The sequence below is a fragment of the Schistocerca cancellata genome, chromosome 2 (assembly GCF_023864275.1).
Source record: "Schistocerca cancellata isolate TAMUIC-IGC-003103 chromosome 2, iqSchCanc2.1, whole genome shotgun sequence".
NCBI classification, from domain to species: domain Eukaryota; kingdom Metazoa; phylum Arthropoda; class Insecta; order Orthoptera; family Acrididae; genus Schistocerca; species Schistocerca cancellata.
Window position 1 is genome coordinate 729304121 of NC_064627.1, and position 22701 is coordinate 729326821.

Here is a 22701-nt window from a genome sequence, read left to right on the forward strand (position 1 = left end):
ACGGGGCCAGGAAGCTGTCATGCAGTCATGAGGAAAAAGAAGCATTTTAAGATCAGACTCTCCATCAAGCATGGACTACAATAGCGAGTTGCAGTACTAATGTCGACCAACTACATCTCAACTGATCAGTATTTTCAAAAGTTTCAGTTTCTCTTCGTGTGCTCTGTTAGATTTTACTGACAAATCCGCTTGAAGTGCTAAATTGCTCAACTATTTTCTCGGAGTTCTTTCTAAGACCGCGCATAATTTGTCCAGCTTATTCTCGGTTGAAACACTTGACTTTCTAAACTTCTTTTTGTCCCAGTCTTGTGCAATACCTTTTCCAAGCTATGTATTATCGAGTCACCGGGAACGCGTGCACTGAAATTTTTGTATCAGAGCAAGGTGTTGGGGAATAGAGGTTAGTACTACATAGAAAATTGCAGACTCTTCTACCCTCCGTAGAGCGTGTACGTAATTGTAACGGAGACTCTGATGGACGCTGTGAATAAATGCGTATGCTGAAAGTTAGTGTGTTGAATTCCTTTAAATACCTGTGAGTAGCAAAACAAGCCAACATTCCACATATGACTATTGTACAGTTCAGTCCAAGAAACACTCATTGATCTTAGTGTATGCTACAGGGAGCAGAACTACACCACAACACCAAGTGGAAAACGACGTATGTCCAGTCGCACGCAGAAAACTAATACGCCATCTATCGCTTGTAATCAGACCTACGTTGTTAGTCATTTAGTTCAGTATGGAACGTAGTACAGCGCAGCTGCCTACTGAGGCAGCGGAGGAGTTTTCTCGTGTGGACAGCGTTGCGGCTGTCCACAATACTCCGTGGAAGAGACCGCCATTTCCGTTTCTAGGCAGAAAGGGAATATCCAGGTGGGCGAAACAATGTGTGAGACATGTTCCGTAACCAGTGTAAAATATAAGGGAACTGAAATGAAAGTCTAAACAGCAGAAAATATTCGACGAGCTGATGCAGCTACGAAAGGAAACCAACAGCGATGAGTCTGTCGCTATTTCACTACATTACAAATCCCTTACACTTCTTTGCAGAGGGGTTTAAAGTTTGTTCACAAGTTGCAAATCATGCAGCAGTTACATCCGGGAGGTAAAATGAGTAGGCACGATATCTGCACATTACTGGACAGAATTGACCTGGAAGACATACTTCTGACAGTCTTGTGATGTCTCATGACGCAAACTTTTATCTGAATGGGTTTGAAAACAAACAAAACGTTCGATGTTACTCGGACGCAATCTCACAGCTCACTCCTGAAAAGTCTCACGGTTGCCACAGTTCGTCGTTTCGTACTGGACAGTCCATTGGAATACTTGGTTCGTATTTATTTATTTATTTCAAGACAACGGTCAGGTGGTAGTATCAGATCTTAAAGGTATACGGCCATAAAATAAAGTGTTTCTTATTCCCACTGTCCGCAGCTCGTGGTCGTGCGGTAGCGTTCTCGCTTCCCGCGCCCGGGTTCCCGGATTCGATTCCCGGCGGGGTCAGGGATTTTCTCTGCCTCGTGATGACTGGGTGTTGTGTGATGTCCTTAGGTTAGTTAGGTTTAAGTAGTTCTAAGTTCTAGGGGACTGATGACCATAGATGTTAAGTCCCATAGTGCTCAGAGCCATTTGAACCTTTTTTTTTTTTGTTCCCGCTGCTGCAGGTACATCACTGTCTAAACACAATATGGACTTAGTAAGGGGTGTTACAGACATTACTGTCCGTAATTAAATGAGTACAGCGAGACACCACTTTCCACATAGATTACTCTCACGGTTCGGTGATATGCCACCGCCGTCGAGACCGCCTGTCTTTGGGTCTGTTCATTCACTCAGTGACTATACTGGCACCGAAACGGAAGATAACAGAGAGAAGCCGAAATACTGAATTTGGCCTTCCTAAATTGTTTCACCACGGAAGATTGTAACATGGTCCTTCCTTTCAATCGTCGTACGAACGTCGAAATGACAAACGTTAAGATAACCGATTGCGAAATAGAAAAATTACAATCGCTTAGTGGTGGAAAGGCGTCATGATATAAAATTCTACAAACGTTATGCGAAATAGCTTGCTCTCCTTCTAGCAGTAATTTATCGTAGATCGCATGAGTAACGAAGCGTATCTAGCGATTGGAAGAAATCGCAGGTCACTCCCGTTTTCAAGAAAGATCGTAGGACAGATGCACACAGTTATAGACCTATATCGTTGACGTCAATCTGTTGTATAATTATGGAACATGTTTCGTGCTCAAGAATTATGACGTTCTTGGAGAAGGAAAGTTTCCTCTATAAAAATCAACATGGATTTCGCAAACAGAGATCCTGCTGGACTCAGCTTGCTCTTTACCGCCATGAGATCCACTGTGCCGTAGACAATGGCGCTCAGCTTGACGCCGTTTTCCTTGACTTCTGGAAGGCATCTGACACCGTCCCGCATTGATGGTTAATGAAAAAAATACGAGCTTATCGACTTCGGAGCAGATTTGCGACTGGACCTCCAGAGAATTGATGAATGGAGCAGGCTCTGGCAGTTGACCAGTTGACTCTGAACGTAAGTAAATATAACATATTGGGCATAAATAGGAAAAGAAATCCACTACTGTATAGCTGCCGCTGTAAACAGTATATGTCGTAGGATATAGAAGAGAAACTATCCAGAGAGATCTTTATTGGACCACATAAAACAAATAGTAGGAAAAGCAGATGCCAGACTCAGATTCATAGGAAGAATGTAACTCATCCACGAAGGAAGTGGCTTATAAGGCGTTTGTTCGACCGTTTCTTGAGTATTGTTCATCTATCTGGGATTCCTAACAGGTAGAACTGATAGAAGAGATAGGGAAGATCTAACGAAGTTAACTCAGTTATCTCTTCCACTTCTTTCCCAGCTGTTGACTACGAGCTGATCTGGGTGTTCATGAGGCTACTTAGGTCACATAAATTCATACCAGCTTAACACATTTGGAATTCCATTAATAGCGATAAGTTTAACTCGGATGCAGCTCCAAATAATTCAAGGATCAGATTGACTCTCCAGCTCCCTCAGTATCTCATGGAGTTTGTGCTACGAAGACCAGGACAAATGAAGGCTCTACTTGCTACTAGGTATCTCATTCAGTTGCGTGCAGATGGGTGAGTTACATCATTTTCGCTTATTCTTTACATGAAGATGAGGTGCAAGATAGAGCGGAATCTAGCTCAAACCGAATTCTTGGAGGGCAGTACTTTCTAGATGCCGCGTCAGGTTGTAATCAACAGGTGGGAAAGAAGTGGAAGCGATATATGAATTTATCCTTCTGGAGTCAATGATCGTTGAGTCGTCTGATTACTAAAAGAGGTATTTGCCTTTCAGAAGAAAGGATTTGACATTTAATGACAGCCTAATCAAAGACTGATACATAGTCAACGTCGAATGAATTATGATTGTTCGAGCAGAGGCCTATGGCTGTGAGAGAATGACAATTGGAAGGCCTAGACGACGGAGAATTCATGCAATCTAACTCTACATTTGCAGAGTATACAGAACGTGCTGCATAGCGAGGAAGTCAAACGCCTGTTCGAAAGTACATCACCAGCGATTACTCGCAATAGTGTAAATTTTAGACCTTAAGACTCCATTATGCTTGAAGCTACTGGTGGGACAAGTGATAAAGGACAGCCTAGAACAGAACGAAATTGTGTTAGTGAGAAGCAACCGCACGCAACATGGAGTCCTTTCGGGAAGCAATCCGAGACCACAGAACATGCTTCATACTCATCCACGGGATTACTGAAGAGTGTCACTCTTGCCACGGGATTATTACCGTCGTTTAAATGTTTTGTGCCATCAAGGATCATAGTCTGAAACAGTAAAATTTGTGTTCATCAGAACGCGATTACTATTCGCTAGAGGAAACATCTGTAACTCTACAGAAACTTGTAAGGTAGATAAATATTATTTAATTTCCTACATAAGTTGGAACAATAATTTAAAAAAACTAGACTGGTCTTCGGGAATGCAGCTGCTGAAATTCCCGTCCAGCTATTTGGGATAATTAAAATATCAGAGGACAACGATGAGTTCTAGATGAACGTTGAGACGCCTCGTTATACACTGAAGCACCAAAGAAACTAGTATAGACATGCGTATTCAAATACAGAGATATGTAAACAGGCAGAAGACGGCACTGTGGTCGGCAACGCTTACGTAAGACAAGTGTCTGGCGCTGTTGTTAGATCAGCTACTGTTGCTACAATGGCAGGTTAAGTGAGTTTGGACTTGGTATTATAGTCGGCGCACGAGCGATGGGACACAGCATCTCCGAGGTAGCAATGCGACCACATCACGAGTGTACAGTGAATATCGGGAATCCGGTAAGACATTAAATCTCTCTGACGTCGCTACGGCCGGAAAAAGTTCCTGCAAGAACGGGACCAACGACGACTGAAGAGAATCGTTGAACGTGACAGAAGTGCAACCCTTACGCAAATTGCTGCAGATTGCAGTGCTAGACCATCAACAAGTGTCAGCGTGCGAAGCATTCAACGAAACCTCATCGATATGGGCTTTCGGAGCCGTAGGCCCACTTGTGTACCCTTGATGACTGCACGACACAAAGCTTTACGCCTCGCCTTGGCCCGTCAACACCGACGTTGGACTGTTGATGACTGGAAGCATGTTACCTGGTCGGACGAGTCGCGTTTCAAATTGTATCGAGCGGGTGGACTTGTACCGGTATGGGGACAACCTCATGAATCCATGTACCCTGCATGTCGGCAGGGGACTGTTGAAGCTCGTGGAGGTCCTGTAATAATGAAGGGCGTGTGCAGTTGGAGTGATATGAGACCCCTGATAAGTCTAGATACGACTGTGACAGGTGACACGTACGTAAGCATCCTGTCTGATCACCTTCACCATTCATGTCCATTGTGCATTTCGACGGACTTATGCAATTCCAGCAGGACAATGCAACATCCCACATGTCCAGAATTGCTACAGAGTGACTCCAGGAACACTCTTCTGTGATTAAACACTTCCGCTGGCCACCAAACTCCCCAGATACGAACATTATTGAGCGTATCTTGGATGCCTGGGAACGTGCTGTTGATAACAGAGCTCCGTCTCCTTGTACTCTTACGGATTTATGGACAGCCCTGCAGGATTCGTGGTGACAATTCCCTCTAGCACTACTTCAACCTTTAGTCGAGTCCATGCCACGTCATGTTACGGAACTTCTACGTGCTCGAAGTGGACCCACACGATATTACGCAGGTGTACCAATTTCTTTGGCTCTTCACTGTAGATCTTCTTGCACTTAACTGTAGCAAACGAGTAGTGACTAATTTCAGATATAGCTGGCGATGTAGGTGACGTAATATTATGAATGAGTACCAATGTCGGGAAAAAGACGCTCCACAGCTGTAGCTTCAGGTTAATATTTTGCTCACTAGCATTCAAGACAGGTTGCTGCCATATTATTAACCTGATAATAAAATTCCCGCTATGTACTGCTGTGTGCATGCATAGTTTAACCGTAGTTCCTGTATTTATACGTACACCGATTAATTTCTGACGCGCCTTCAGCGCTAAGTGTATGTGCGTGTGCGTGTGCGTGTGCGCGCGCGCGCGCGCGCGTGTGTGTGTATGTGTGTGTGTGTGTGTGAGAGTGTGTGTGTGTGTGTGTGTGTGTGTGTGTGTCTGTGTGTGTGTGTGTAAAGAGCAGTCTTTCGATGTCTGACCATATTATACCTGTTTTATCAGCGATCACATTAGTGTAGGAAATACGGTTAATATACCTTTTATCATCCTTAATTGGATTTGTGTAATGTAACTGACTCCTTGCATCGTCGTTAACGTATTAGCCAGTCACATACGATAGTGTGCTTAGAAGATACACAACACCTTTCTCATTTATCTACGTTTAAATCCAGTTTCCAGAAACTGCACCTCAAAATCTTATACGGGATGTTCAAAAAGTGTATGATTGTTGGCAGCGCGTACGATTGTTCGCCTGCTTGGATTTTTCAACGAAACAATAAACGCACAACGACACTGCAATGGTATTCTGTAACCATTCATAGAAGAACTTGGGTTAAGTGAAATACTGAACGGTTATTTTCAACAAGATGGTGCAACCGATCATACAACTCGCGTTCCAATGTCACTGCTTGCTGACGTTTTTGGTGATCGCATAATTTCACAGGGACTTTGGCCCCCACGATCGCCTGACGTAACACCACCTGACTTTTTCTTATGGGGTGCAGCTAAAGCAACTGTCTATAAAAACCGTCCAAAATCCATCGATGAATTGAAAACTGCATTATCCACTTTCACTGCTTCTGTTACAGAAGAAATGTTACAGATTGTGTTTGGAAACATGATTAGACGAATTGAATTGTGTATTCAACAACAGAGGGGACACTTTCATCATTTAATGTGAAAATTTATAAGTAAAAATGTATATTCAATAAATCAATAACTTGTATTTCACTGAGTTTCATTTCGGTGTACTCGCTGCGGCATAAAGAACGGGCGGGTAACAATGATACGGCACTGCGAAGAGACTTTCTGAACACCCCGTAGAAAAAAATTTTTTTTTGGTCATCAGTCTACTGACTGGTTTGATGCGGCCCGCCACGAATTCCTTTCCTGTGCTAACCTCTTCATCTCAGAGTAGCACTTGCAACCTACGTCCTCAATTATTTGCTTGACGTATTCCAATCTCTGTCTTCCTCTACAGTTTTTGCCCTCTACAGCTCCCTCTAGTACCATGGAAGTCATTCCCTCATGTCTTAGCAGATGTCCTATCATCCTGTCCCTTCTCCTTATCAGTGTTTTCCACATATTCCTTTCCTCTCCGATTCTGCGTAGAACCTCCTCATTCCTTACCTTATCAGTCCACCTAATTTTCAACATTCGTATATAGCACCACATCTCAAATGCTTCGATTCTCTTCTGTTCCGGATTTCCCACAGTCCATGTTTCACTACCATACAATGCTGTACTCCAGACGTACATCCTCAGAAATTTCTTCCTCAAATTAAGGCCGGTATTTGATATTAGTAGACTTCTCTTGGGCAGAAATGCCTTTTTTACCATAGCGAGTCTGCTTTTGATGTCCTCCTTGCTCCGTCCGTCATTGGTTATTTTACTGCCTAGGTAGCAGAATTCCTTAACTTCATTGACTTCGTGACCATCAATCCTGATGTTAAGTTTCTCGTTGTTCTCATTTCTACTGCCATACTGTGTACTCATTAGACTGTTCATTCCGTTCAGCAGATCATTTAATTCTTCTTCAGTTTCACTCAAGATAGCGAATCGTATCATTGATATCCTTTCACCTTGTATTTTAATTCCACTCCTGAACCTTTCTTTTATTTCTATCATTGCTTCCTCGATGTACAGATTGAAGAGTAGGGGCGAAAGGCTACAGCCTTGTCTTACACCCTCCTTAATACGAGCACTTGGTTCTTGATCGTCCACTCTTATTATTCCCTCTTGGTTGTTGTACATATTGTATATGACCCGTCTCTCCCTATAGCTTACCCCTACATTTTTCAGAATCTTGAACAGCTTGCACCATTTTATATTGTCGAACGCTTTTTCCAGGTCGACAAATCCTATGAAAGTGTCTTGATTTTTCTTTAGCCTTGCTTCCATTATTAGCCGTAACGTCAGAATTGCCTCTCTCGTCCCTTTAATTTTCCTAAAGCCAAACTAATCGTCACCTAGCGCATTCTCAATTTTCTTTTCCATTCTTCTGTATATTATTCTTGTAAGCAGCTTCGATGCACGAGCTGTTAAGCTGATTGTGCGATAATTCTCGCACTTGTCAGCTCTTGCCGTCTTCGGAATTGTGTGGATGATGCTTTTCCGAAAGTCAGATGGTATATCGCCAGAATCATATATTCTACACACAAATGTGAATAGTCGTTTTGTTGCCACTTCCCCCAATGATTTTAGAAATTCTGATGGAATGTTATCTATCCCTTCTGCCTTATTTGACCGTAAGTCCTCCAAAGCTCTTTTAAATTCCGATTCTAATACTGGATCCCCTATCTCTTCTAAATCGACTCCTGTTTCTTCTTCTATCACATCAGACAAATATTCACCCTCATAGAGGCTTTCAATGTATTCTTTCCACCTATCTGCTCTCTCCTCTGCATTTAACAGTGGAATTCCCGTCGCACTCTTAATGTTACCACCGTTGCTTTTAATGTCACCAAAGGTTGTTTTGACTTTCCTGTATGCTGAGTCTGTCCTTCCGACAATCATATCTTTTTCGATGTCTTCACATTTTTCCTGTAGCCATTTCGTCTTAGCTTCCCTGCACTTCCTATTTATTTCGTTCCTCAGCGACTTGTATTTCTGTATTCCTGATTTTCCCGGAACATGTTTGTACTTCCTCCTTTCATCAATCAACTGAAGTATTTCTTCTGTTACCCATGGTTTCTTCGCAGCTACCTTCTTTGTACCTATGTTTTCCTTCCCAACAACTGTAGAAATATACAGAGTTTTTAACGTCTCCCACCACACCTTACCCCGAAGACAAAAAAAAAAAAATACCTTTTAGAATTCTTCTAGTTGAGCGGCTGTGTTGCGGACAATCTAAAATAGACTCATGTCGGAACTGAACTGTGCCTTTTGCGGCTTTTAGCGGCTGTGCGAAGAAACAAGAGTAGAGACTGATCTCCAAGCCCCCTACACTGAAAGGACGGTTTGACATTTAACGTCACAATATGGTAAAATATCGAGTAGCCAAACATTGCCTTAGCCGTTAAGTCATTTAACGTTTAGCGGCGGCTGTAAACGTCCACGAGAGGAGTAGACCTGTCAACAGTATTTGGTATTATTGATTTACTGGCCATATTTAGATTGCAGCCTCTGGTTACCAACTGAATACAGCCTTCCTGGACATTTAGAGCTGGGTAACAAACCCAAGTGAACGTTATCTTCGATGTGACTCTATCGAAAATAGCATCTTTTGCTGTAAGGACTAGATTACAACTAATATTATACCATACCAGAAAATTGATTCGCGAACTGCGAAATCAATTTATTAGCGGCACATGAAAATCCATGTCGGATTGAAACTCGAAACCGGTTTCCCGCTTATCGCCTTAGGCACTTGGGCTATCCAGCACGATCCCTGGACCGATCCACACTGCCACACTCTCCAAATCCCCTAATGCTCACACGGCATGTGATTCCCGCAATAGGAAGAGTCGATGTTGTTATCGTCGTTTTCAGCCGTAGAAGCATGTAATACACATTTTAGTTTATTATGCCTGTAGCTTACAATGCCTCTTTGGTTGTATACAATGACCTTCAGACGTACATGTATATCAGGAGGACATTGTACAATAAAAAACAGGCGTTGTAAAACACAGATACTGTAAACTCAAATATGTAATATTATACAAGTCATCAACATATCGCCATGTTAGCTGAAGGTGTATCTTTGTGTGCTGATGTCTGCACATAATTCCAGTCACAAAAGAGTTACACATTTCATCTGAATGAACGCTATTTAAATTAGTAAATATTGATGACGACTGCCTCGACATTCAAAATACGCAAGTTCTTCTTGCTGGATGCAGCCTTGCCTTTTAGAATATTGTGTACGGCTAAAATGGATTCTTGATCGCCGTCAGCAAGAAGACTATTTCGTTCAAGGTAGGACAACGTAACAGAACTTCCAGTACGTTTTAGAAACCTGATACACATACATGCCTCTGATATATTGTGGCTTTCTTGTGGTGCATCACTGGAAATAATTTGGAGACGTGCTATAAATTAAGCTTACCATGGCGCCAAATTCAGGTAAGGTAATTACACAGCTTGACAGACATGTTTCTGAGCACGTGGAGTTTCTGTTTTCAATGATTTCTCGTAATTTTTAGAAAAGCTCATACTAACATCAATGTTCACACTTTTACAACAGATAAATTGGTTGTGAAAATGAGATTTGATATTATTTTTATCTGTTTAATACTTTCATTCCAGTTTCAACAGGTATTTGATTACAAATTGTTACAACACTGAAAAACACATTACATTTCCTAGTAAATATACGGTTTTAAAACCCAATATTTAAACGGTAATTATCTTGTTGGGTTCGATGTATATATTTCCAGTTGTTGTTATTGTTCAGTCCATAAAGAATTTCAACTGTCTATTGTCTTTAATAATACTGTCTTGTGATAGCACAGTGTGGAATCAATAATTTACAAAGTAAAGAACGCTGATAGGGTATCTTATGCCATCCACCTGAAACGAATATCTACAAGATACAATTTGCACGTGACCTTGCGGCAAGGATTTCAGCAGTTGACTAGAACGTCAAAGACAAAGACCGACACGTGTGGACTTCGTGTAATGTATCAGAAACGTGAGTGGAGAGCTTAAGATTCAATGAGCTGAACCTTATCTATTCATCTGTCAAAATCTTATTCCCAAGGTTAGCGGGATAAACATACAGTCCGATTCGGAAAGTTTTGGTGTTAATTGCTACTGGCAATGAAAGAGCACAATGCTACACCTTATATGAGACCTCTGTTTTGACATAACGTGTGTGTACTAATGCGTAAGCTTGTAGTTTTTATCAGTGTGAAAGGGCGTTCTGTAAACTATGTACAGATATAATACATTCATACTTATCTTGTGTGAACGATGATTTTGCTAAAGGGGACCGACTGCCTAAGAGAAACGATCAATTAGAAGATAAAGAGTAGGGGGTCATATGGGAATACGGCCAGAAATGTTATCTAAGGTAGATACTCGCACTTGATGGTGGAGAAAAAAAATGACAGTTAAGATCTCAGCGATTGAAAGCACAGTTAAGGACACACTAGGCAAGTGATAACGATCTGTGTCTACTAGCGTTTCAGCTGCACACGCAAGAGGGCGGTGAGCTGGAACACCATGAGGTAGTAGCCACATCACCCTTCATACCGCCAATTTGGTCCACAGCTCATAGTCTACTGATTAACGCCACTACCTCAGATCAAAGGGTCCAGGGTTCGATTCCATTTTCTTCGTGCAGTGACTGGATGTTTGTGTGGTTCTAACCATTTTCCTGCCATCTTCATCTCAAAGACCCACACGTTCCGAAAGTAGCATCAAATACAAGGATACAGCGAGTCAACACCAGATAGCTTCACCTGGCCAATAATACCATATGATCATTTCCATATCTTATCATCAAAGGAAGGTCTACCAGCAGAGTAGGAAGGGTGGTCGGAAGGCAATATGCATTCTGGAACAAATATGCACATTGGTCGTTCATTGGATTGTGACAGGTGGAGGCAAGAATCCCCATAGCAGTAGTCCTCATGATGTCAAATGCAATCCCCCCCCCCCCCCCTCTTATCGATCATGTGACAAGCTACACCCCTCTTTCGAATAATGTCTTAAACCAAGATGGCAGTAACGCACGTTCCTCCCCTCCAGACATATAGTAGTAATTTAACAAAACAATCGCTTCCACTGCAGTAATTTACTGCCAACTAAAATAAAACGGATCAAGAAGAATATAGCCACCAACTTCAAATATATGCATCATTTCCTTATTGAAAAAATGTGGGGCCATGTTATAAAAATTATGTAAGTTTCACTCGAATTGTGCATTAAATTATGTAAATAGTACACCTAGCAGCACTTCTGCATTTACCAGAGTCAGAAAGACTAATCATGACGTCCAGTAAGCACGCTGATACTTGTTCCAGCAAGCTACGACTTGCCCAACAAACAAAAATAGTCAGAAAGTGAGACTTTGTGTTCTACTGGTCATTAAGACTAAACATTCAACCACAGTGTAGTATCTTAATGACCTTTAAGAGAAACACCACCACAATACCATGGATTCTACAATCTTGGGTTGTGATGTTATGTGGTAAATGTCAATAACCTGTATGTGATATAATGAGGATGTCATACTGAGGAAGTGTGGGTATGACTCATAGGCTCCTACCCTATGCACTTGATCTCATGAAAATAAGTATTTTAGTAGGAAAAATCTATTCACTTGTTGGCGTCAGGTATTCTAAATTTGCAGACTATTCATTTTTTTCTTCTTGGTAGTGGTGGCGGCTTGCCGGAACAGATCTCAACTAGCTCAACTGACCTCTGCGTATGATCGTTGACATAACCTGAAGCCATATCATATTTCGACATGTCAAGATAAATGCACATGCTATGTGATGACAGTCCACATGTCAACTGACCATCATTGCTCCACCCAGTAGTATCTGTGATTACACTGAAAAAGTAATGCACTGGAGAAAAGCTTCACCAGAAGACAGCTACACTGTAAAACTGTTACTTTGGAAAACGGTTACACTAGAAAATATTTACACGGGAGGGCAATTTCGTACAGTTTAACTGTAACGTGGGTCAGTTTGATAAACTTTTGGTGGTACTTAACGATGTGACTTGTTGGAACTAGTTAGAACTATTCAGAACTTGCTGTCAGTTCCTGGTGTTGCAAGACTAGTGGAGATCCAAGAGCTGACACCTGCTGTCAGTTGATGGCACATACACTGCCATCATGTGGTTAGGGAAATGTTAGTCGACATGACTGAGGTAATGGCAGTCACCATGTCAGCTGACCCTTATTAAACCCAGCAGTATGCTATATACATTAGGGATAATGGTAGTCAACATGATTGGGGTAACGGTAGACACACATGTGTTCAGTACGCTTTTTTGCCAAAATGTCATGTAGTTACCGCTGTACAACAGCATATTTAGTATTACCAGCAGAAGATGACAAACGTTTTATATTGTAATAAGAATTTAAAACCCTAGCATGAGGTAACTGTCATGATGAGTACAGCAGTCCTCGATTTTTATCTAATCGAATGTGTACTACTGTCGTTTGGTACCCTATACTATTTCGGGAAAACGTTTCAAGAGCTCCACCCTTACAGAGGTTTTGCCACTGGTGTGGATCAACAAAATGCATTTGCTGGTTTAAGCAAGCTGATCATATTGCTATGCTAAATGCATTCCAAGGATGGGAGGATGCACACATGAGTGGTGAACTAGCTGTTGTGGGTGCCAACATCATGGGAATAACATTGTTTACTTTCGTGCACCTGCTCGACAACTGCACTTTATGATTTAAGTTTGATCACCAGTACATCACAAATGTATTTCACAACTTAGAGAATAAATTTTTATATGTTTTAATGAATTTTATGCATGGTACAAAGAACAGATTACGCTCGTCATCTAATCTACAATTTATTCCAGTAGTGCTAATAAGCAAAAGACAAGTCTTTTTATTAGTAATACCTACTATTTAAATGTGGAAATATTTAATATAAAGGTCTGTTGTACCTGCAAAATATTGTACAACAATCAAACTGTAGACGTTCATAAGCACTGCTCCTCCTAGTAGTTTTATTAGTTTTGCCAATATACAGGGCATATCAATTTATATTTTTATTTTTTTTAATTTTACAATACAGTTAAGTTACACTCCTGGAAATTGAAATAAGAACACCGTGAATTCATTGTCCCAGGAAGGGGAAACTTTATTGACACATTCCTGGGGTCAGATACATCACATGATCACACTGACAGAACCACAGGCACATAGACACAGGCAACAGAGCATGCACAATGTCGGCACTAGTACAGTGTATATCCACCTTTCGCAGCAATGCAGGCTGCTATTCTCCCATGGTGACGATCGTAGAGATGCTGGATGTAGTCCTGTGGAACGGCTTGCCATGCCATTTCCACCTGGCGCCTCAGTTGGACCAGCGTTCGTGCTGGACGTGCAGACCGCGTGAGACGACGCTTTATCCAGTCCCAAACATGCTCAATGGGGGACAGATCCGGAGATCTTGCTGGCCAGGGTAGTTGACTTACACCTTCTAGAGCACGTTGGGTGGCACGGGATACAGGCGGACGTGCATTGTCCTGTTGGAACAGCAAGTTCCCTTTCCGGTCTAGGAATGGTAGAACGATGGGTTCGATGACGGTTTGGATGTACCGTGCACTATTCAGTGTCCCCTCGACGATCACCAGTGGTGTACGGCCAGTGTAGGAGATCGCTCCCCACACCATGATGCCGGGTGTTGGCCCTGTGTGCCTCGGTCGTATGCAGTCCTGATTGTGGCGCTCACCTGCACGGCGCCAAACACGCATACGACCATCATTGGCACCAAGGCAGAAGCGACTCTCATCGCTGAAGACGACACGTCTCCATTCGTCCCTCCATTCACGCCTGTCGCGACACCACTGGAGGCGGGCTGCACGATGTTGGGGCGTGAGCGGAAGACGGCCTAACGGTGTGCGGGACCGTAGCCCAGCTTCATGGAGACGGTTGCGAATGGTCCTCGCCGATACCCCAGGAGCAACAGTGTCCCTAATTTGCTGGGAAGTGGCGGTGCGGTCCCCTACGGCACTGCGTAGGATCTTACGGTATTGGCGTGCATCCGTGCGTCCGGTCCGGTCCGGTCCGGTCCGGTCCCAGGTCGACAGGCACGTGCACCTTCCGCCGACCACTGGCGACAACATCGATGTACTGTGGAGACCTCACGCCCCACGTGTTGAGCAATTCGGCGGTACGTCCACCCGGCCTCCCGCATGCCCACTATACGCCCTCGCTCAAAGTCCGTCAACTGCACATACGGTTCACGTCCACGCTGTTGCGGCATGCTACCAGTGTTAAAGACTGCGATGGAGCTCCGTATGCCACGGCAAACTGGCTGACACTGACGGCGGCGGTGCACAATTGCTGCGCAGCAAGCGCCATTCGACGGCCAACACCGTGGTTCCTGGTGTGTCCGCTGTGCCGTGCGTGTGATCATTGCTTGTACAGCCCTCTCGCAGTGTCCGGAGCAAGTATGGTGGGTCTGACACATCGGTGTCAATGTGTTCTTTTTTCCATTTCCAGGAGTGTATATATATTTATATACTACTGCGCATTAAAATTGCTACACCACGAAGATGACGGGCTACAGACGCGAAATTTAACCGACAGGAAGAAGATACTGTGATATGCGATGATTAGCTTTTCAGAGCATTCACACAAGTTTGGCGCCACCTGACACCTACAACGTGCTGACATGAGGAAAGTTTCCAACCGATTTCTCATACACAAACAGCAGTTGACCGGCGTTGCCTGGTGAAACGTTGTTGTGATGCCTCGTGTAAGGAGGAGAAATGCATACCATCACGTTTCCGACTTTGATAAAGGTCGGATTGTAGCCTACCGCGATTGCGGTTTATCGTATCACGACATTGGTGCTCATATTGGTCGAGATCTAATGACTGTTAGCAGAATATTGAATCGGTGGGTTCAGGAAGGTAATACGGAACGCCGTGCTGGATCCCAACGGCCCCGTATCACTAGCAGTCGAGATGACAGGCATCGTATCCGCATGGCTGTAACGGATCGTGCAACCACATCTCGATTCCTGAGTCAACAGATGACAACAACCATTTGCACGAACAGTTCGACGACGTTTGCAGCAGCAAGGACTATCAGCTCGGAGACCATGGCTGCGGTTACCCTTGACGCTGCATCACAGACAGGAGCGCCTGCGGTGGTGTATTCAACGACGAAAACGACGAACCTGGGTGCATGAATGGCAAAACGTCATTTTTTCGGAATAATCCAGGTTCTGTTTACAGCATCATGATGGTCGCATCTCTGTTCGGCGACATCGCGGTGAACACGCACTGGAAGCGTGTATTCGTCATCGCCATACTGGCGTATCACCCGGCGTGATGGTATGGGATGCCATTGGTTACACGTCTCGGTCACCTCTTGTTCGCATTGACGGCGCTTTGAACAGTGGACATTACATTTCAGATGTGTTACGATCCCTGGCTCTACCCTTCATTCGATCCCTGCGAAACCCTAGATTTCAGCAGGATAATGCACAACCGCATGTTGCTTGTCCTTTACGGGCCTTTCTGGATACAGAAAATGTTCGACTGCTGCCCTGGCCAGCAAATTCTCCAGATCTCTCACCAATTGAAAACTTCTGGTCAATGGTGGCTGAGCAACTGGCTCTTCGCAATACGTCAGTCACTACTCTTGATGGACTGTGGTATCGTGTTGTAGTTGCATGGGCAGCTGTACCTGTACACGCCATCCGAGCTCTTTTTGACTCAATATCCAGGCGAATCAAGGCCGTTATTACGGTCAGGGGTGGTTGTCTGGGTACTGATTTCTCAGGATCTATGCACCCAAATTGCGTGAAAATGTAATCACATGTCAGTTCTAATATAATATATTTAGTCGATGGTCGATGAATATCCGTTTACCATCTGCATTTCTTCTTGGTGTAGCAATTTTAATGGCCAGTAGTCAGTAGTATATATATATATATATATATATATATATATATATATATATATATATATATATATATATATATATATATATCCACCGGCAGAGGCATTACAGGCTTCCAGTCTGCTATATATTCTTTTATTTGGTGACAGTAAAATAGCGATTTAAGAAACTGAAACACAGTTACAAAAAACCATGTATCTGTTAAATAATATATGTAAATCACATAATTTAGTTAATAACATGAAAATTATTGCTGTTAGAGGACATGATCCAGGCATATTGAAAATTGTACTAGGTTACAACTTTTTAGAGCAATTGTTGTTGTTGTGGTCTTCAGTCCTGAGACTGGTTTGATGCAGCTCTCCATGCTACTCTATCCTGTGCAAGCTTCTTCATCTCCCAGTACCTACTGCAACCTACATCCTTCTGAATCTGCTTAGTGTATTGATCTCTTGGTCTCCCTCTACGATTTTTACCCTCCACGCTGCCCTCCAATGCTAAATTTGTGATCCCTCGATGCCTCAGAACATGTCCTACCAACTGATCCCTTCTTCTAGTCAAGTTGTGCCACAAACTTCTCTTCTCCCCAATCCTATTCAGTACCTCCTCATTAGTTACGTGATCTACCCACCTTATCTTCAGCATTCTTCTGTAGCACCACATTTCGAAAGCTTCTATTCTCTTCTTGTCCAAACTAGTTATCGTCCATGTCTCACTTCCATACATGGCTACACTCCATACAAATACTTTCAGAAACGACTTCCTGACACCTAAATCTATATTCGATGTTAACAAATTTCTCTTCTTGAGAAACGCTTTCCTTGCCATTGCCAGTCTACATTTTATATCCTCTCTACTTCGACCATCATCGGTTATTTTACTCCCTAAATAGCAAAACTCCTTTACTACTTTAAGTGTCTCATTTCCTAATCTAATTCCCTCAGCATCACCCGACTTAATTTGACTACATTCCATTATCCCTGTTTTGCTTTTGTTGATGTTCATCTTATATTCTCCTTTCAAGACACTGTCCATTCCGTTCAACTGCTCTTCCAAGTCCTTTGCTGTCCCTGATAGAATTACAATGTCATCGGCGAACCTCAAAGTTTTTACTTCTTCTCCATGAATTTTAATACCTACTCCGAATTTTTCTTTTGTTTCCTTTACTGCTTGCTCAATATACAGATTGAATAACATCGGGGAGAGGCTACAACCCTGTCTCACTCCCTTCCCAACCACTGCTTCCCTTTCATGCCCCTCGACTCTTATAACTGCCATCTGGTTTCTGTACAAACTGTAAATAGCCTTTCGCTCCCTGTATTTTACCCCTGCCACCTTCAGAATTTGAAAGAGAGTATTCCAGTCAACATTGTCAAAAGCTTTCTCTAAGTCTACAAATGCTAGAAACGTAGGTTTGCCTTTTCTTAATCTTTCTTCCAAGATAAGTCGTAAGGTTAGTATTGCCTCACGTGTTCCAACATTTCTACGGAATCCAAACTGATCTTCCCCGAGGTCGGCTTCTACCAGTTTTTCCATTCGTCTGTAAAGAATTCGCGTTAGTATTTTGCAGCTGTGACTTATTAAACTGATAGTTCGGTAACTTTCACATCTGTCAACACCTGCTTTCTTTGGGATTGGAATTGTTATATTCTTCTTAAAGTCTGAGGGTATTTCGCCTGTCTCATACATCGTGCTCACCAGATGGTAGAGTTTTGTCATGACTGGCTCTCCTGAGGCCATCAGTAGTTCTAATGGAATGTTGTCTACTCCCGGGGCCTTGTTTTGACTCAGGTCTTTCAGTGCTCTGTCAAACTCTTCACGCAGTATCTTATCTCCCATTTCACCTTCATCTACATCCTCTTCCATTTCCATAATATTGTCCTCAAGTACCTCGCCCTTGTATGAGCCCTCTATATACTCCTTCCACCTTTCTGCTTTCCCTTGTTTGCTTAGAACTGGGTTGCCATCTGAGCTCTTGATATTCATACAAGTGGTTCTCTTCTCTCCAAAGGTCTCTTTAATTTTCCTGTAGGCAGTATCTATCTTACCCCTAGTGAGCCAAGCCTCTACATCCTTACATTTGTCCTCTAGCCATCCCTGCTTAGCCATTTTGCACTTCCTGTCAATTTCATTTTTGAGACGTTTGTATTCCTTTTTGCCTGCTTCATTTACTGCATTTTTATATTTTCTCCTTTCATCAATTAAATTCAATATTTCTTCTGTTACCCAAGGATTTCTGTTAGCCCGCGTCTTTTTACCTACTTGATCGTCTGCTGCCTTCACCACTTCATCCCTCAGAGCTACCCATTCTTCTTCTACTGTATTTCTTTCCCCCATTCCTGTCAATTGTTCCCTAATGCTCTCCCTGAAACCCTCTACAACCTCTGGTTCTTTCAGTTTATCCAGGTCCCATCTCCTTAAATTCCCACCTTTTTGCAGTTTCTTCAGTTTCAATCTGCAGTTCATAACCAATAGATTGTGGTCAGAATCTACATCTGCCCCAAGAAATGTCTTACAATTTAAAACCTGGTTCCTAAATCTCTGTCTTACCATTATATAATCTATCTGAAACCTGTCAGTATCTCCAGGCTTCTTCCATGTATACAGCCTCCTTTCATGATTCTTGAACCAAGTGTTAGCTATGATTAAGTTATGCTCTGTGCAAAATTCTACAAGGCGGCTTCCTCTTTCATTCCTTCCCCCCAATCCATATTCACCTACTATGTTTCCTTCTCTCCCTTTTCCTACTGACGAATTCCAGTCACTCATCACTATTAAATTTTCGTCTCCCTTCACTACCTGAATAATTTCTTTTATCTCGTCATACATTTCATCTATTTCTTCATCATCTGCAGAGCTAGTTGGCATATAAACTTGTACTACTGTAGTAGGCATGGGCTTTGTGTCTATCTTGGCCACAATAATGCGTTCACTATGCTGTTTGTAGTAGCTAACCCGCACTCCTATTTTTTTATTCATTATTAAACCTACTCCTGCATTACCCTTATTTGATTTTGTATTTATAACCCTGTAATCACCTGACCAAAAGTCTTGCTCCTCCTGCCACCGAACTTCACTAATTCCCACTATATCTAACTTTAACCTATCCATCTCCCTTTTTAAATTTTCTAACCTACCTGCCCGATTAAGTGATCTGACATTCCACGCTCCGATCCGTAGAACGCCAGTTTTCTTTCTCCTGATAACGACGTCCTCTTGAGTAGTCCCCGCCCGGAGATCCGAATGGGGGACTATTTTACCTCCGGAATATTTTACCCAAGAGGACGCCATCATCATTTAATCATACAGTAGAGCTGCATGTCCTCGGGAAAAATTACGGCTGTAGTTTCCCCTTGCTTTCAGCCGTTCGCAGTACCAGCACAGCAAGGCCGTTTTGGTTAATGTTACAAGGCCAGATCAGTCAATCATCCAGACTGTTGCCCCTGCAACTACTGAAAAGGCTGCTGCCCCTCTTCAGGAACCACATGTTTGTCTGGCCTCTCAACAGATACCCCTCCGTTGTGGTTGTACCTACGGTACGGCCATCTGTATCGCTGAGGCACGCAAGCCTCCCCACCAACGGCAAGGTTCATGGTTCATGGGGGGTTAGAGCAATTATCGAATATTAAATATCTTGGTTGTGACGTAAGTCTTTTTATAACGACAAGGAAATTGAGAAAGAAGTTAGAAAATGTGAAGCCTTATGTCGATCCATTCAAAGAACTTAAAATTAAATTAGTAAAGAAACTAAAATGAAACCTTATAAAGTAATGGCACTACCCCTCATTGCTTTATGATAGCAAAGCATGAGTTGACGCCTCAAAAGAATCTGAGTAAAATATAATCGGCAGAAATGAGATTTTTAAGGGGTGTCAAAGGATGTACGATGATGGACAAGATAGAAATGAAGATATTAGGAAAGAATTAAATACAGAATCCACACATAATAAAATATAAATAAAGAATGGAAAATACCTGATTTCTGAAGGCAGCGTTGAATTACATGCCAAGGGAAGGATGACCCAAGACAAGCTGGAGTCAGCTGCAAAGCCGAAAGAGGCAAGAATGCCTAATCCATGAAGTGAAGAAGAAGAAGAAGAAGGAAAATAGTAATAGACTGAAATTTATAGAACTCCTTGCAATTTGTGTGGCGAATGTGAATGTAATTCAGTCAGACAGGGCTGTAACTACATACACTAATTGAAAATGAAAGGAGTTAGCGAATCGAAAAGAAATATTCCGCCTTTACTGAACATGCTTTGATGAATGTCATTCTTATGATATTAAGTGTGATGTTTCCCATAGGGCATATAAAGACAGAAACTAATGGTACTTGAAATTCTGGCTATCAATAAACACTGTTCACAGAATCCTGACCTAATCCTTAATGATCAAATACAGCTCCATTATGCACTCTTGTCAAAGTAGCATCAGTCAGTTAAAATATTTCTCGCCATAAGATAATATGCTTCGTGCAAATAGTACAGCTGTTCCACATTCCTACAGTCTTCCTTTCCTCCCTTCTTCCCCCCCCCTTTTACCTGTTCGTTTACATATAGGCTGTTTCGACCACTCAACATAGTAGCCGGTGTCAGTACGCATTTCTTTACTGTTTTGGCCTCTTTACTCTCATGTTTTTAATCAGGTAATGTAATACAAGTCTAATTTGATTAGAGCTTCTTTGTGTATTTCGTCATTTTTTTCTCTGCTGTATAGAAATATAGTCTTCAAAGGTCATATATCTTTGGAATAACAATCTTTGTAGAGCTTACTTTGTAGAGCTTACTCTTGCTGACGTTGTGTGGACTATCTGTTTAGTATTAAGTTGTCTGAGGATGGCCTATTAAGCCGAAAGACGGTTCAAAACGAACTATAAAACAAATACTATGTATTTCGGTTTGTTAAGCTGCTATGCAGCGTTGTATTTATAATTATGTTATCAGTTGCCTCGGTCTGATACTTCATCCTCACCGGTTTTGATGTGAGGCAAATAGTTATTAAACTGCTGATTCTCAATAATCGTGTATTAATTTTACTCCACATTAAATCGATTGCAGTGATAAACAAACTCTTCATTTAATTGTGTTTGTTTCACAGCTCTATTAATTTTTTTTTCTGGCCGTTTCCTGTTAGAGATACAAAATAACTATCATTGTTAGTAAACTATGATACGAGTTTATTGTCGGTCTCCTTAAGAAACGAACTTGTCTCATTGAAGGTCGAGAGTTTGGTATCAAAATCGTCGCGATCCTTCGTAATTTTAGTGACAGTGTGCTTCGTAAGCTCCTTCGCTGACATTTGTTATCTCCACAGAATGCAGTAGCTTGCATCAAATGATTCGACGCTGCTAGCTGATTTAAAATAGAATTTGTCTTCACTAGTGATAACTGCAGTCACAGAGATTTGGATTATTTGATACAGTTATTCAGCTATCAGGTGAAGTGTCACAGTTGTGGACACTGCATTCATGTTTGGGAGGAAACGCATTTTATGTCCATCTGTAAATCTCATGCGAATGCTGGTATGGATCATTTATTCTACTCCTCTCTAAATTCTTGTCAACGAAATGCTAAACGCTGACCCACTGACCTTCCTTCCTTGTAGTTCGTAGTTTTAGAGGTTCTGCGTTGTTAATCAGTACAACCTAGATTCCTGTCCATTTGGCGACACTGATGTGAAAATCCTTAGTATGCGATTTCTGTTAAGACTTCTGGTTGGTTATCATGAGTATCTAGACAATCTGAGTTCAGTTGATTAATCAAGCTCCTTTCATTTTAGTTTTGCAGACTGGATGTGAGTGCAAATAATGACGTATAAGTCTCCTTTTGAGTTTCGTTTTTGATTTTCTCTTAGGAATGTGTGGAACGTTTGCGTGTGCTGAATAATAAACTTATTCATGCCACGAATAACACTCCAGTGAATATTTTGTGATTAATTTAAATATGTCTGTTGTAGTGAAAAGGAATTTTCTCAGAACTTAAAAATTGAAAATAAATAGCATCATCATTTTATTACCCTGTGTCATTTACAAAAAGGGTGAGATTTAATATTACTAGAATCATAAAGAGTAGATTGATGTATATAGTGTTTCCTGTGAGCATAAACAGCAGTTTGTTTTGAGCTGAAACACGAAGAACATCTTGACTCACCAAGTCAGCGGAACGGTGTCCAAGATCTGAGCCCTTCGTGGGGACCCTCATTTTCGTCTTAGTCTTCTTTCGAGATGTGTGTGCTTCACCAACCTGGAATAGTGAATCTGTCAGCGGCATGCCATGGTGCTAAATAATTTACGAGAATTAGGTGTTACATTAAACAGCTATATCCTCTAAAGTCAGCGCGGTTATAAAACGGACATTCTATTGAATTTATGAAAACCGTACTTTTCAGGGCCTGATGC

The 22701-nt window shown here is 42.1% G+C and overlaps 1 protein-coding gene across 2 annotated transcripts in view; it reads right to left on the reverse strand.

Annotated features, from left to right (window-relative positions):
* LOC126162529 (sodium-dependent nutrient amino acid transporter 1-like) overlaps window positions 1-22701 on the reverse strand; it is a 222386-nt gene that overhangs the window by 103135 nt on the left and 96550 nt on the right. Inside the window, exon 2 of one of the 2 annotated variants that reach the window (XM_049919100.1) lies at window positions 22454-22546. The exons of the other annotated variant lie outside the window; for it this stretch is intronic. Within the exon in view, the coding sequence (XP_049775057.1) occupies window positions 22454-22504 (51 nt within the window). The 5' untranslated portion in view covers window positions 22505-22546. The remainder of the gene's footprint in view (window positions 1-22453; window positions 22547-22701) is intronic. 2 annotated transcript variants of the gene reach the window in all.